General features: G+C 39.7%; 1 protein-coding gene across 4 annotated transcripts in view; it reads right to left on the bottom strand.

The window, feature by feature from the left end:
• The window catches only part of OGFOD3 (2-oxoglutarate and iron dependent oxygenase domain containing 3), a 94,263-nt gene that overhangs the window by 12,154 nt on the left and 67,342 nt on the right, over window positions 1–14,767 (bottom strand). The window contains exon 9 of one of the 4 annotated variants that reach the window (XM_032792769.2): window positions 5,558–5,883. The exons of the other annotated variants lie outside the window; for them this stretch is intronic. Within the exon in view, the coding sequence (XP_032648660.1) occupies window positions 5,858–5,883 (26 nt within the window). The 3' untranslated portion in view covers window positions 5,558–5,857. Of the gene's footprint in view, window positions 1–5,557; window positions 5,884–14,767 lie in introns of those variants that run through there. 4 annotated transcript variants of the gene reach the window in all.

Here is a 14,767-nt window from a genome sequence, read left to right as displayed (position 1 = left end):
CTAACCCCAGGTGCTTTTGTTTTGCTTGTTACCATTAAGCTGGACTCAAGAGAGCTATTCTTGATGCTTAATCCTTGTAGTTTTTTTTTTTTTTAAATCTAGCAAAAGCCTGCGTTCCCAGATGTATTTTCTTCTTCTTTTTTATTAATAAAATTTACCTTTTTTAAGAACAGAATTGGATTTGTGTGTCTTAAGAAGTTTGTGCACATGTTTAATTAGCTGGTGCAACAGCTGATTTCCCTTTTTTCTTCCCCCTTTCTTTCTCAGCTCTTCCCTGGAAGCGGGGAAGGGGTGAAAGGGCTTGAGGGTACCCCACAGGAAGGAATTCCCAAGTGCGTTTTCCTGGTCTCTCAAAGGGGTTCTGCACTTGGATGGTGGCAGCATCTACCACTCCAAGGTCAGAGAAAAGCTGTAATGTTGGGAGTTTAATACAAGCCTGGAGTGGCAAGTATTAACTTTTAGAGTCTTTGTGGGCCCCCACCTTCTGCACTCAGTGTCAGAGTGGGGAATCAGCTTTGACAAATGTGCACAGGTCTGGAACTTGGCACAACAAGACCTCAGCTAAGCAGTGCATTTTTTTCCTTCCAAAAAAAACGTTATTTAAAATAAGGCTGAAACCCCCTCCCTTGGGGTTCAGAAAATAAACCACAAACTCTGTTCCAGGGCGTGGAGGGCGGACACAGTCAACACCCCAATCTCCTTGACAGTATGAAGGAGCCTTGTGGGTGCTTCTCACTCGATTTCTGTCTCTGTGTACCCCAGTGACACCTGCTCTGCTGTTACAAAACTGCTATAAACAGAAAACTGAAACTGTGTGGGGGAAAACTGTCACAATAAAACCCCTTCCTCTCCACATAAGCCACTTGTCTATGGTGAGAAACTGCCAACAAGATCAATCCCAAATATCTATAAAAACTGTGCTTTGTCATGACAGGCACCGAGCTCATTAAATGCTATCAGGCTGAAGGAAGCTTGTGTTGTTAAGAAAAACAGAAAAATAATGGGGGGCAGGGGAGAGGAGATAAGAGCTTTATCATTTAGAAAACTTTCCTTCCCCCGCTTTCTTTCCTGTTCTTAAGGAGCCGATTCTCTCTCTGATTCACAGGAGTCTCATTTATGAGCCTGAGCATTAGACACAAGATTCAGTGCTGTGAATTCCATTTGATCTTAATTCTGATCAAGAAACCACTGGAATTCCAGTCAGTGACACTGAACAGACTACAAAAGTGAACAAGACTCCAGTACATACAGTAGTAGCTGCTATGTTAGAACAATCACTCAAACGGCATTGGAAGTGGAAACAATGGACAAATACTGGAACACGCTGCAAGCTTTTGCAAAACACATTTGTTTTCCCAGTTTTTACTGCGCTGGCAACAGTTACCCCTTGCTGAAGATGAAACTGAAAGAGAATTAGTTTTAATCTCTTTGGCCATATTCAGAGAAGGTAACCACTGCTAGAAGATGCTGATGGATACGTAAGTATTGCACCTGCAAATACAAATCATGTAAGAATCATCTTCATTCCTATCTGGTTCATCCTCAGAAGACGAACCATTTTCAGTATTAACATTACTACCTTGACCTCAGTTTGAGAGGCAGTGTAATCTAGTGGACTGAGAAAAGGGAATATTCGAATGCCAGTCCCGGCTATGCCACTGATCTGCTGTGTAACCCTGAACAAAGCACTTAATCTGTGTATATTTTTCCCCATCTGTAAAATGAGGATAATACTTACTGACACCTCCTAAGAGGGCAGCTGAGAAGATTAATTCATAAATATTGGTACAGTACTTTGAAGATGTAAATCAGCAATATACATGTTTACATCCTTTTCTTCCTCTTATTAGGACTGGAAAAATAAATAAAGCAACAAAGTTATAGTATAAATAGTAGAAAATACAAAAACAAAAGGCTCTGGGAGCATAATAAATATATTATTGAAACAATGGAATGCTCCATCATGAAACGGAACTACGTTGACTGGGTAATGTCTCTAATATTAGCATGTGGAAGGGCAGCATGAGTCCTTTAACTCAGTAGCTAAAGGTCATTACACCCTAAACTGCAGGCAATAACAAGCTTCTATAATTTGCCTGTAAAAACCTATCTGAGCTAGCATTGTCCTCTAGGTCTCCCACTGCATTTTGTAAACACTCTCCACTTTAACTGTAAGCTCCTGGCGGCAATGACAGCACCAGCATGGACTGCAGACTTTAGATTAAGCTGTCACAGCCTTTTCTGAACCACACAGGAAAGTAAAGGGAATAAATGCTTCCCCCCCCCTCCCCCTGCTACCCTGCTTGGCTTTTTTCAGACTGTGACTAGCCGTGAGGAATAACAGGGGCTACTCACTCAATACTCCACCCTGCAAGCAAATGGGTAGGAAAGGGAGTAGAGAGGAACAGGTAGGAGCTCTGTTCTGTCCCTCTACTCGCTGGCTAGAGTAGCTGAGTGGGCACACAGGGGAGACTTAAGCTGCTCCACAGGAGGATGAAGTAACTAACTTCTCTTCCAAAGCAAGGGGAAGCAGGAACTGTTTCTTAAGGGTTCCAGACCAAATCAGGCATTTTCCCCCCTGTGCACTGACAGGTTTGACTGTCTCAAATTTACCAGCCTAAAGCTGTTACTCAGGAAAGGAAGACAAATTATGTCTCAGATGCTGAGTAACACTAAGAGAGAAGCCTGAGAAATGGAACAAAATTATTTGGTTACTATCCTTGTCATCGGTTTAAGATTAATTGCAAATTCATTCTCATATAAAATATCAAGAAACATTGTATCCTGAGGGAAACAATTGGATCAAAATATTTGCTGAAACCAAGGAGACTTTTATTAAATACGTAAATATAATATGAAATAGGGATTGTTTTATGAGAGTACTTTGGAACTCCAGTATCCACAAGGGCCTTGACTGCGATGAATGGTGGAAGCCATACTTCTCAAGTTCATATTTTCAGGCTGTCTGCAAACTCAGGCAACCTCTACTGCTGTACCAAACTATGCTTTCTTTATATTTTCAAGGTTGCTTTTGCAGCCATAAGGACTGGAAACTTATTTTTTTTAAATGACTGCTGAGATTCTCTGGCAATGGCTGAATTGCAGGGCTGCAGAACCATAGAACTTGTGTGGTTCTAAGTACAGGCAATATGGCACAGAGCCCAAGCTCTGTAGATCCAGTACTGGACCCTACAGATGTGCCAGTCAGACTCCTTGCAACTGCTTTTCCAGAATTTCTTTGACACTTTGACTTGAAAGCAAGAGCTTCTGAGGTGTCTTCTCATAGCAATGCAGCACTCTACAACCAGCTGCAGAGTTGGTGGTGTGCACTCCCTATGGACTTCCCAGCTCTCATTTCTTATTTTATACTGCTAATCTGAATTCAGCTCAGGCATGGGCCAAGTTTAACAACTGTCTCTGGATGCTAGAACAGACTTGTAGGTGTTCTGCTAATTTGCAGGCTAAGGTGCAGGAGAAGAGGGAGCAAGGGCACTGGCAGAGAGTTGGGGGTAACCGCTATCCTTGCTTACAGCAAAGACTTAGTGAAGTCAGTGGTGTTACACAGTGATCAGGTCAAAGCACAATTTGGTCCTTAGGGTCAAATGCTAGTTTATACAATGAATGAAAAGGAGTTTGATGGTGCATAGTGAATATTTGTCTTTGGGTCAAATTATGTGGTGGCTTTTGTGACAATTTGGTACCATTGGCAGTGTGCCTAAGAAAGGCTCAGACTAGCAGGCATGCTACAGGACAAAACTGAAGTTCTTTGGTTAAGTTTGCATAGAAAGGAAACTTGAGCAGCACTTTGCATCTAGCAACATCCCGGGCCACTGACTGTTCATTTTTATTAATATGAAAGCCACACAATTAAAACACACACCCTCCATATTATAGAAATAGGAAACATGAATTCCTTCTGTAAAATCATAGCTGGCTCTGCCTTTTGGAACATTATATAATGGCAAACATGAAAAAAGAAACAGGTCACAAACTAATAAACATCTGGCATCACTAGGTTAACTCTCATGGTACATGGTACCCTAAATCCTGATTAGCCTGATATAATACAACAAAGCAACAAGTTGCTTCACCAGTGTAAGAAAATGCTATGCTGCTCACCTATGCAAGTCTGATTTCTCACAGAAAGACTGACGCAAGACAGAATCTGAATTCATCAGTCACTTTGAGCTTGAGGTGTTTTGGAAAATGTTGCCTAATCTTGGTCTTGCTAACATCAGAGTTGCACACACTAAAGGGACTGACTACAGCTTAGTAACTGAAAAAACAGAAGCTGGCAATTCCTCCTGGCCAGATGCCAAATGTTAATGCTTCATCATCAGAGCTGTTGTGGCAGGGACATCTCTTACTCTTTTCCCCCTCAGAGACAGCTGAAAAATCTGTCACACGCTGGAGAAATTAATGCCCAGAGAAGACTAAAATTACCATAGATACTGAATAATTATTAGTTAAAATTATTGCTCTGAATTCATTTTCCAGACCCAGAAATTACTAGATCTTTATGAGTAAAACCGGTGATTGGCCTGCTGAACTCTTTCACAGCCGGCCTGTAATTCTCTAAATTATAATTATTACTTTCATGCATATGTTTTTACTTTACATGCACAAGCATTTCAAACTTATTTAAATTATACTTTTTAAGTACAGAAGTAATTAAGCTGTCCATTTATCACTAAGCATATACATGTTTTTTTAGATTCAACAGACTCCCTCCCTGTTTTTTTCTACCACTGCAGTTGGCTGCTCAAAATATCAGCAGTTCATACTTCACATTTTAATTCCCAAAGGAAGGCTGACAGTTTAATGGGTCACCTAGAAATGAAAACTGCCTTCTCTGCATCTTATCAAGACCTCTTCACTCTACTATAGGGTGACCAGATGTCCCGATTTTATAGGGACAGTCACGATTTTTGGGTCTTTTTCATATATAGGCTCCTATTACCCCCCACCCTCTGTCCCGATTTTTCACACTTGCTGTCTAGTCACCCTACTCTACTACCTCTCCCTTGATCCTTTCTTCTCATCTGCATCCTGGTGCCCCAACTCCAGGGCTGTACCCCCTGCTGTCTCTCTCCCAATCTACCCCTCGCTGCCATACTTCTTACCATACCTCTGCTGCTGTGTAACACCAACCCCTTATGCAGGCCACTTCCTCTCTCCCTCTTTTTGGAGATGCCTTGGGGGGTGCCCTTAGTTTGTGTGGAAAGATGCACTTACAGCTGGCTCCTTGCAGCAATCTTTCATGTGCCTATCATTTGCTCCCCACATCAGGTTGCAGAATTTATAAAGAAAGGGGTGTTTGGGATCACGGTGAGCTGTGTGGTACAGACTACGGGTGTTAGAAATGGGGCCTTGCCTATGTAATTTTTTTTAAATCCATTAATTGTTTCATCTTTATGGAAGAGAGTTCTGGCTTCAACGCAGTGTTGAGTTCAAATGGATGAATTTCAAACTTTTTATTACTGGACAACAAACAGTAATATAGCAAATCAAAAATAAAGTTTTATTGACTTGAACATGCCATTGGAGGCATGCAAAAGTGATATGCAACTGTTGCATGCACACAAACAACCAAGCAAATTCAATTCTTAGCATACTTAGTTCATTTTGCAAGGGAACACCAGAGTTTGCAATAAGAGCTGAGTTAATGCATTATGATACCTTGCTTCTCAAATGCTAGCATACACATGATGCAGATTAACTCAGCTTGAACCAGATCAAAATCCCTGTGTAAACAAACCCTAAATCTTTGATGTGAACAGATAAAATGACTAACATTGAGAGTCTTTAGTGGGAGCTCTTATTTTAATGAACCATCAAGCTTGCATTCTGCTCCTGATCACAGCAGTGTAAACTCTCCAGATGCTGAAAAGAAATAAGTGATTACTAAGAATAATGCTCTGAAACAAGAACCTGATGAAAAAGAATGAGGTTTATGATTAAACCTTAATTACTGACAGCAGAGGTGATGTCCGGAAGAGTGCAAGAGTGTCAAAGGTCAGAAAGCACTTTAAATACCGAAAGAATCCGCTCAGTTACTTTACTGAAGCTAGGGATGTATGTGTATATGATGACATCCTTCCTCCTACTTCTCAGGATAGAATTTCATCTAGGTGTCATCCCTCCAATCAAGCTGGTTTCATTTAAGAGAATCTGTGATACCTTAATTACCCCGAGATGCTTTCCTCATTTCTGTTATACATTTTCTTCTTCAGACAATGATGAAATGCTAGTCTCCAGGCAGACACCATAGGGGTCATCATGGAAGTTTAAACGGACATCCATTATCAGCAGACACAACTGGACCTCCATTAATTAATATGTGTAACTCTAGCAAACTAATTTATATGCCTGATTGTAATGGATTAAAAAATATTACCCATTTAATCTCTAAGAGAAATGTTTATTCTTCCACTCTCCCTTCAGCAGGTCCACTGGTAGGATCACTGTTAATGGCCTGAATAATGACTTTGCAACATGGTTCAAAAAAGCAGCATGCCAGTTTGCAGCTCTCAGCTGGAGCTTCCAGGCATCCATCACATTATGGGTCTAATTAAAAGACTAGCTGATTTAATGACACCACTAACCCACCATTAAGGATTACTACAGTAAGAAACTAAGGTCTAGAAGAATTTTCTCCTTCTTAAGAAAACATCAAAAAGAGAAAGGAAAAAGAAAATCCTCAAAGCTCTACAATGGAAAAAAGAAAAAAACAGCTGCTGTACAAATGTGCTTCAATGGATTTCTTTCATGATCCTGCTATATGTTACTTCTTCATACCTTTTTTCTACAATTTTTATGCAATCATCTCACCAGCCATCTTTGTAGTGACTTACTGTTTTGTGAGCAGTGCCACCTCACCTATATGCCAGGTCTATGCATCGCAGTGCTGGTCAGCTGGGAATTACTGTAGCAGCTAATGTCCCCATGCATTTACTATGATCCTGGACTTCAATAGCTGCCACGTATCTCATGGGGTTCGTAGCTTTCACTGTTGGTGATCTACCACCAGACTGAGATGATCTAGGCCTACCGCAAGAAGCTGACTAAAATTAATCCCCTTGCATTCTAAACTACAAGGTATCTTCCAACTTCATATATACCATGTAAAGAAACATCAAAGCAACTACAAATTTGAGATTAAATGTTAAATTAAAAAATGGATTCATATGGCATCATTAACTTCACCATACTGTGCATATGTAATATAATACTCTGAATTACTAAATTTATGCTTTAAGTATAATTATCGTGGCTGCCTTACTGTTGCTGTGGGAACTTTAAATCTGAAAATTCTTGGCTTGTGTGTGTTTAGATTTTCCATCCTAGCATTCCATTCTAGTAGTCTTTAGTAGTGCATTTCCTTGATTTGGTTTTTTATAAGTTAACAAAAAATACACCCAATAATGCACAGCTAAGATCTCACTTTGAAAAACTATAATACACTTCTGTGAATATGTCACTGGACAGTCAGATGATGTCTAACCACTGTAATAAAGACAGCCACATTTATTTTAAGATGTGTACTTACATATTCAAAATCAGAGAGAGATCCAGAAGGCCATTCTTGGGCCCCAATTCAGAAAAGCACTTCAGCACTTGCCTAAACTCATGCATGTGCTTAAGTGCTTTCCTGAGCAGGAAAGACTGACAAATCAAGGCCTTGAAGCACAGTTATTTCAATATGAATAATGAATGTCGTGCCCTTAATCTATATAGGATTTCTAAATAACTCAAACGTTCTCAGACTTATAAAACCCTACTTTTTCCAAAGAGGGCTCCACATTGCACAGGTAAAATTTGACAGTCCAAAATGAATCTGGTTTCTGAGTTATCCAATCACAAAAAATGCATCTGGATGTTTTTAAAGCATGAAATATTTGTTCCACAATCTAAACGCAAAAGTTTTCTTCCTCACATTCCCCCACCCATTTAAAAAACAAAATCAACTGTGAGTTGAGAACAAGCACTGCACAGTTCAGGTTAAAGGAAATGTTGTTTCTAAGCAGATAAAAACAGAAGTTTAGAACGGAGGGTCTATTTCAGTCGTTACTATAGCATGACAGGATCACAGGACATGAACAGCAATCATGTCTCAAAATGTCAGTTCTTGTCCCTGTCTGTAGTACTGCCAACCCCAAGATTCAAAAATCATGAGATTTTTTCAAAAATATTCATTTGGGGATATTTTTCATTTGCTTTCTGACTTTTGAGCATTTAGGGTTCATGTTTTCAAGCTTTTCTTCACAGCCACGAAGGCTAGACACTTACTTTAAAAAATAAAAGTTAAACTCTGCTACACTCATGTCATCTACATGACTCTAGGATCTGCGAGTTCAAGAAAAAACATCAAATATTGCAAGAAATCAGAATCACTGTCTGTCCCAGTGTTCAATAGGCACATTATGGTCTTCCTGAATTTTGTGTTTAATCACCATAACAGTTCCACTGAAGTTATTTTTGCATTTCCTTTATTTCCCTGCACGGAATCACAGAATGGAAATTGTTCCAACTTTGTCATGATAAAGAAGATCTCTCCCAGCCCAAATCCATTCCTCGAAAGTTGCAGGTTTTTCATTTGCCTGGACTCCACAGTGGCAAGATAAAGAGAGAACTGAAGTCTTGCTGATTGAATTAATGGCTCTGGCATTTTCTAGGCATATACTATACCCCCCCTCAAAAAACAATATGTGGTAGGGCATGCTGAGAACCCTCTACAGAATATAAAATAAGTAAGTTACAAGGAGGAAGAAGTCTGGATCAGGCTATCATGGAAAAAAGGCATTCAGGCAATGCAGTAAGGGAGTAGTAAAAGAATCCTGTTTAGAGGTATGGAATGCATCTGATTTTTTAAAGTTATTTTTCTCTCATTGCTAGTTAACTGGGATTTAGCCTTCTATCCCTTCAGTCTTTGCAAATTTATCATTGTTAAAACACACAAACAAAAATCATTGCAGGCTTTTAAGATTTGGCCAACATAGCTTGGACCTATAGTTGCTCTTGCTATTGCCCTTGACTAATTAATTTTCATACTTTAAAGTTCTCTTGGTTTTAATACCCAGACCCCTCGAATTAACAGAAGCAAACTCATGAAGAGAGAGAGGGGCGAGAGTTCTGGCAACGCCGAGAAATAACAAGGACATCTTTTTGCCAATAATTTGCATTGCCTGTCTGTGCTATTAGTTTTCATTTGCTTCAGGATCTTCAAGGTCCCTGCCTCTGATACACTGAATTTTCCCCCTTACTGTTTGAAGAAAACAAAGCTTTTCTTTTAAACTTGTAAAGTATCAAATATATAGAACTTGAACTTAGAAGGAACTTGAATTCACCACATCTATTCCAGTTACTTTTATATTAATCAAAATTTGATGATCTCCCAGAATTATCCCAGACTAATGCAATGGCCCTGCTATATTCCACTATTCTATGATCATATCATCTGACACAGAAGCAAATCTTAAAGAGAACTGTGCAGCATAACGTAAGCTCTTCCTTTACTGTTGCAAAGAAAACCTTCCAAATGTGAACTGAGGATAAATCAAAGCAAGTGCAAATTGTTCCAAACTTTTTTAGTGGGCAGTTAACTCTGAAAACTAATGACACTTCCAACGCCAACACTTAACTACTTCACTGATGATCATTTTAGCAAATACATCCAACTAATGTGATTATCCACAGGGGCAGGTAGGAGGGCAGGATATAGTGGAGCAGGAGTTCAAGCCCCCACAAGAAATCTATAGCTTCTCCTTTGACATGTCTACACTGCAGTTATGTGCTGTCAGCACACTGAAAATGTAGTAGCAGTGTAAACTACACTGAATTTAATATCAGCCCCCCCCAAGGAATTATATATTGTCTTAATTATTCATTTTTAAATGTTTCTAAATTTACTCTGGCATTTCCTGCAACAGAAAGCCACAGAAGCCAAGTGGGCTTGTCACTGTGTTCATGGAACCTCAGCTACAGAGGAATAATGCTTTGGAGAATCAGATTTTAATTGCTGCTGCATTTAGGTCCTTCTCTTGAGTAAAACTATCCTCATCTCAAGTCTATGATAGTTTAGATTAAGTGTTATAACAACAGAGGTACAGTTTCAACTTTGGGAAAAGGATGATCAAAGTCTTCTTGTTTCATATTTTTCAACATAGGAATTTCTTTCAGGAACTATGCAGCTTCTACTGATATTCTTGTTGGAATTCTGCACCTTGCTCCAATTTTGGCTACCTTATTTTAGGAAAAAATAACCAGTTTATACAAACCCCACTAACTTTTGCTGGCCAGTTTATACAAACCCCACTAACTTTTGCTGGCATCAAAAATAACTCAAGTATTTAATAGTTGTAGCTGTAATTGGTATTAACAACAGGCAAAAAAGAATGCATCTGGGATATGCTGATTTTATAGCATTTTGATCATTACTGCTTGAAACGGGGTTCTGCTTTTTCTTTCCTATGAAAGAGTAATCTACTGAGAAATGCAAAGATGTATTGGAACTGATTTTATTTATTATTATTAACATTATTTTAATTTGGTGAAAAACATATATTTTTAAAGCGCACTATGAACAATATAATCCAGACAGAACCCTAGAAGTTTCCAGTCACAACTGCAGTCAACCTTGTTGGTGCTAGTCAATATCTTCTTTTAAACGTAACTAGCCACTGATGAGAATTTTGACTTATAAACAAATCCCAGAAAGCAAAAGCTGGCAGCTTCCAGCAAGAGTAGAAAAGGAAGCCAAACAGACTGAATCTACATAGGCCAAGTCAGTGCACAAGAGGTGGGGGTGCTTTAGAATTCACACCCCTATAGTGCACATTGCTGCCTGGAACAGACAGGTCCTATGCAACAAAAACTCTTTAATGAAAGCAGAACTGGTTGAACTGCTGTGAAATGGGAACTGCATTCAGGAAGACTAAAGTTGACTGGGCTGGTGTTGGAGGGGGAGAAGATGGAGCAAACAGACAGAATATTTGAGAAAAACTCCAAAGCGTTGGTTTTGGAGATGAGAAGGATGAAAAGCATATCATTTGGGAGCAATAGTCATTACCTTTCAACAGTTCTAATGCTCTTCATTTCAGCCCCAAATGCAATGTCATTCTATCGGGGAGTTCTCTCACTGGTAAGGTACTTACGGCAGGGTCTCAAATTAAACTGAAAGACGTGAATACACGCACACATTATTTTGATTGCATCCAAGCTAGTTAGGAAAAATGGGCTCCTTCCATACAGCAGAGTCTGCTGGCAATTTGCCAAAAGTCTGTACGTGTGAATTGGTGAAATAATATAATGACTTGTTTTGCATATATAATACATTCAGCTTAAGGGCCTCTATATTAAGAAGGGATTTTAACTCCTTTAATTAGGTGATCAGCTATATAAAATATGAGTATGGGGCATAAAGGTAATATTAAATAACATAAGAGATGTTTTTTAAGAGTTAAACTAGTCAGCATTGTAGTGATGCTAATATCTTTAAGATGGTCCGTATTGCGCTCTCTCTCCCATCCATCCTATTTCATTTGTGAGAAAAGGAAACTTTTATATATTTGCTTATACTTGTATACAAGTAACATTTTGGGAGACGATAGACAGTGGTTTAAAAATTAGTCTCCAACTGTAGTTTGCCATGTCACTGAGAAACTAGTGCATTCACTCACCCAGGAATTATACTCCACTTTCAGTCCTATGAAAAACATTCAAGGGGCAATAGTGAAGTGTGTCCTTGCAGCATTTCTACCCAACAGAAATCCTACAATGGTTTATTGTTAATTTACTATCTCCCTTCAAATGAGTAGTTTTTTGTTCTATTTCATCAATTTCGTACTGTAATCTTTGACACTCAGACAAATTATTGTCTGAGAAGAAACTTAAGCACTTATTTCAGCACATGGTATCGGTTTTCCTATGCTGCATACTAAAACTGCAACAATAAGAAAGATAAATGTTTTCTACACTCAGAATGATATTCAAGCTATGACACAGCTAAGTTAGCTGGCAAGGAGTCAGGGACCACTGGAAAACAGTTTCTGGGAAAAATGAGAATTAAGCAAAACTTATGGACAGAAATTTCATATAACAGTTGTTTAGGGAGAAAAAACAGCAGAGGTCAGAGAACAAATGTGAAGAGCAGAGAAGCATTCTGAAAGTGAAAACTATAACACAGCTTGCTTCCATGATAGAAAAGTCCTCTAGAGTTATTTCTTCTTGATTAATCAAAAGGACCCTCTCATGCAAGTTCCATTTTACCAACATTATTAATTACAGTAGTGCCTAAGAGCCAGCTCCACTGTGCTACGCACTGTACAAACACCAGTAATAGCTGGTCCCCGTCCCAGAGATTTTACAATCTAAATATACAAGACAGACACAGGATGGGGGAAAGGACACCCTGTGATGTGGCAGCAAACATCATGTTACTTGCACAAGTTGGGGGGAGGTAGTTAGAAGGGGATAAGCTACATGGAAAGAAAAGGGAAGGGAGAGAGGACAATGAAAGAGGAAAGGGGTGAGGGGGACAGGGCAGAGACAACCAGATAAGAAAGACAGGTGTGGTGTGAGTGAAGCTAAAGTGAAGAGACTTCTAAGGAAAGGGGAGGGTTGGAGCAAACAGCAAATCAACACAGGGCAGAGAATGACCAGTCAAAATGGTACAAAGTTCTCTGAATGTTCAGAGGACCAAAGGTCTCTGCTTTGGCTGCTTCTGATCCTACAGTCTGAAGCCTCTGAATGGCTCCTCTCTGCAGATTTACCTAAGGCCACACAATGGGGAGGGTTGGAGAAAAGAGAGAGAAAGGCACTATCTGAGTACTAGACCAGCCGGAGTTTGGGAGGGAGGTCTTCCCTGCACAGCTCTGGGTCCTTGGAGGAATCTTAACGCTCCACAGCAAGACAGCATTTTACATTGTGCTTTTACATTGTGCTTCACCTCAAATTTCCCAGCCCCTTCTCCTTTTCACTCGGGATTCTCCAAATCACTTATTGGTAATGATAATTTATGTAGCACCATAAATGTTAATATCGCTGTACTTAACACAGAAAAGACAGACCCTATGACAAATGACTTTACATCCAACTCAATCTAGCTAACCCACCTAATGCCCAACAACCAACTTCCAATGGCAACTGGCTGTAGTGACAGTGCTGACTACTCTTTGGGATATCTCTGGAAATTACATTATTATTTTCAACAGTCCCTCTTCCAGTTTCATGGCCTTTCTATTGGCTTCCTTTCTCAGGAGAGAAGCAAAGCATCAGACTCACCTGAATCAGAAAAGGCCATGCACTTAGACTGCATGTTGTGAGCTCAGAATATTCTTTAGAGCTTTTCTTTTCTGTACCTACTAACCAGACGGTTGGCATCACCCCACTGAATGAGCACTTATCTGCAAATTAGGCATCATGGCCTAAATTCTCAAGTAGTAAATGATGATTTTGGGCGCTTGTATTTTCAGATGCCCCGTTCGAGGCACTTCAAAGGACCTGATTTTCAGATGGTGGGTGCTCAGCACTTTCTGAACATCAAGCTCCTTTAAAGTGCCTCAAGTTAGACACCCTACAGCTGAAGTATCCATAATCAGCAGTTACTTCTGAAAATTATTCATTTGCCAAAATGCTTAATTTGCCAATGATTAGGAGTTCATTGGAGTAACACCAAAGAGGCCCATATATCCCCACAAAACAAAATTAAGAGGAACTCAAGACATGGTAATGGCCTAATTGCTGTTATCACTATTCTTGGTTATTTGTATTGAGGTAATACCTAGAAGACCCATGCATGTACCAGGGCCCTGCTGTGCTAGGTGCTGTATGAATGCAGAACAAAAAGACAGTCCTCACCCCAAAGCACTTACAGTTTATGTGATATATTCATTTCTTTTACATGCCAGTTTTAAAAACATTTGAAGAATGCTTTCCAGGTGTCAAAGATATCCTTTGAGTTGTTGCAAATCTGAATAGAACAACAGATTACAGGAAAAAAACCTCCTCCTTTCCCATAACAGACTTGCATATTCTTTATATAGCTCACAGCCCATTTTTTCCCTGCTTTATTCAGTTTGTACTAATGTGTTCATTCAGTGCGCAGGCCACATACATTCAATATAAAAACTATTACAAGAAATGCGCAAAAAACTGGTCCTCCTAAGAAAAAAGACTCTTTCCACTACCCCTACATCCTTCTGCTCCTCCGATCTCTCCAGTAAAAGCCTGGGAGAACAAATGGGTCTTAGAGCGTGACCTGGAAGTTAAAAGGCTTGGGTGAACAGAAGTGGCTTCCAAGTTGAGGACCTCTTGCAATTAAATCAAGGGAATGTTAACTAGAGCACCTCAGCTGATCTCAACACCTCCAGTATTTGGTTAAGAGAGAGCTGCTCTCCACACTAACCAGAATCCAACACATTTAAAGTTTTATTTGTTAAAACTGACAGTTTTGAATTATACTCAGAAATGAACCGACAGTCAAGGTTCCTAGAGCAAATACTTCTCAAAATACAGCTATTTTTCAAATATTTTTCACCAGCTGACATTTCCAAGTTTAGCCTATCTTCACTCCACCCTCAAGACACAACATGGCAACTCTCCTCATTCTTGTGGCCAAAGCCAGGATACAGGTACCCTCAGAGCCCAGGAAAGCCCCTGCTTAACTGGACAGAGATCAGCAAGAGCTGAACATTCACACAGCTCCCTCTTCTCAGGAACAGTTGCCTCCACAGCAGTTCCAGCCCCAGCTGACTTAGGAAGTGGAAGA

The sequence above is a fragment of the Chelonoidis abingdonii genome, chromosome 13 (genome assembly GCF_003597395.2).
Source record: "Chelonoidis abingdonii isolate Lonesome George chromosome 13, CheloAbing_2.0, whole genome shotgun sequence".
NCBI lineage: Eukaryota > Metazoa > Chordata > Testudines > Testudinidae > Chelonoidis > Chelonoidis abingdonii.
Note: the sequence above shows the minus strand (reverse complement) of the source record. Positions and strands in the feature narration are given on the sequence as shown.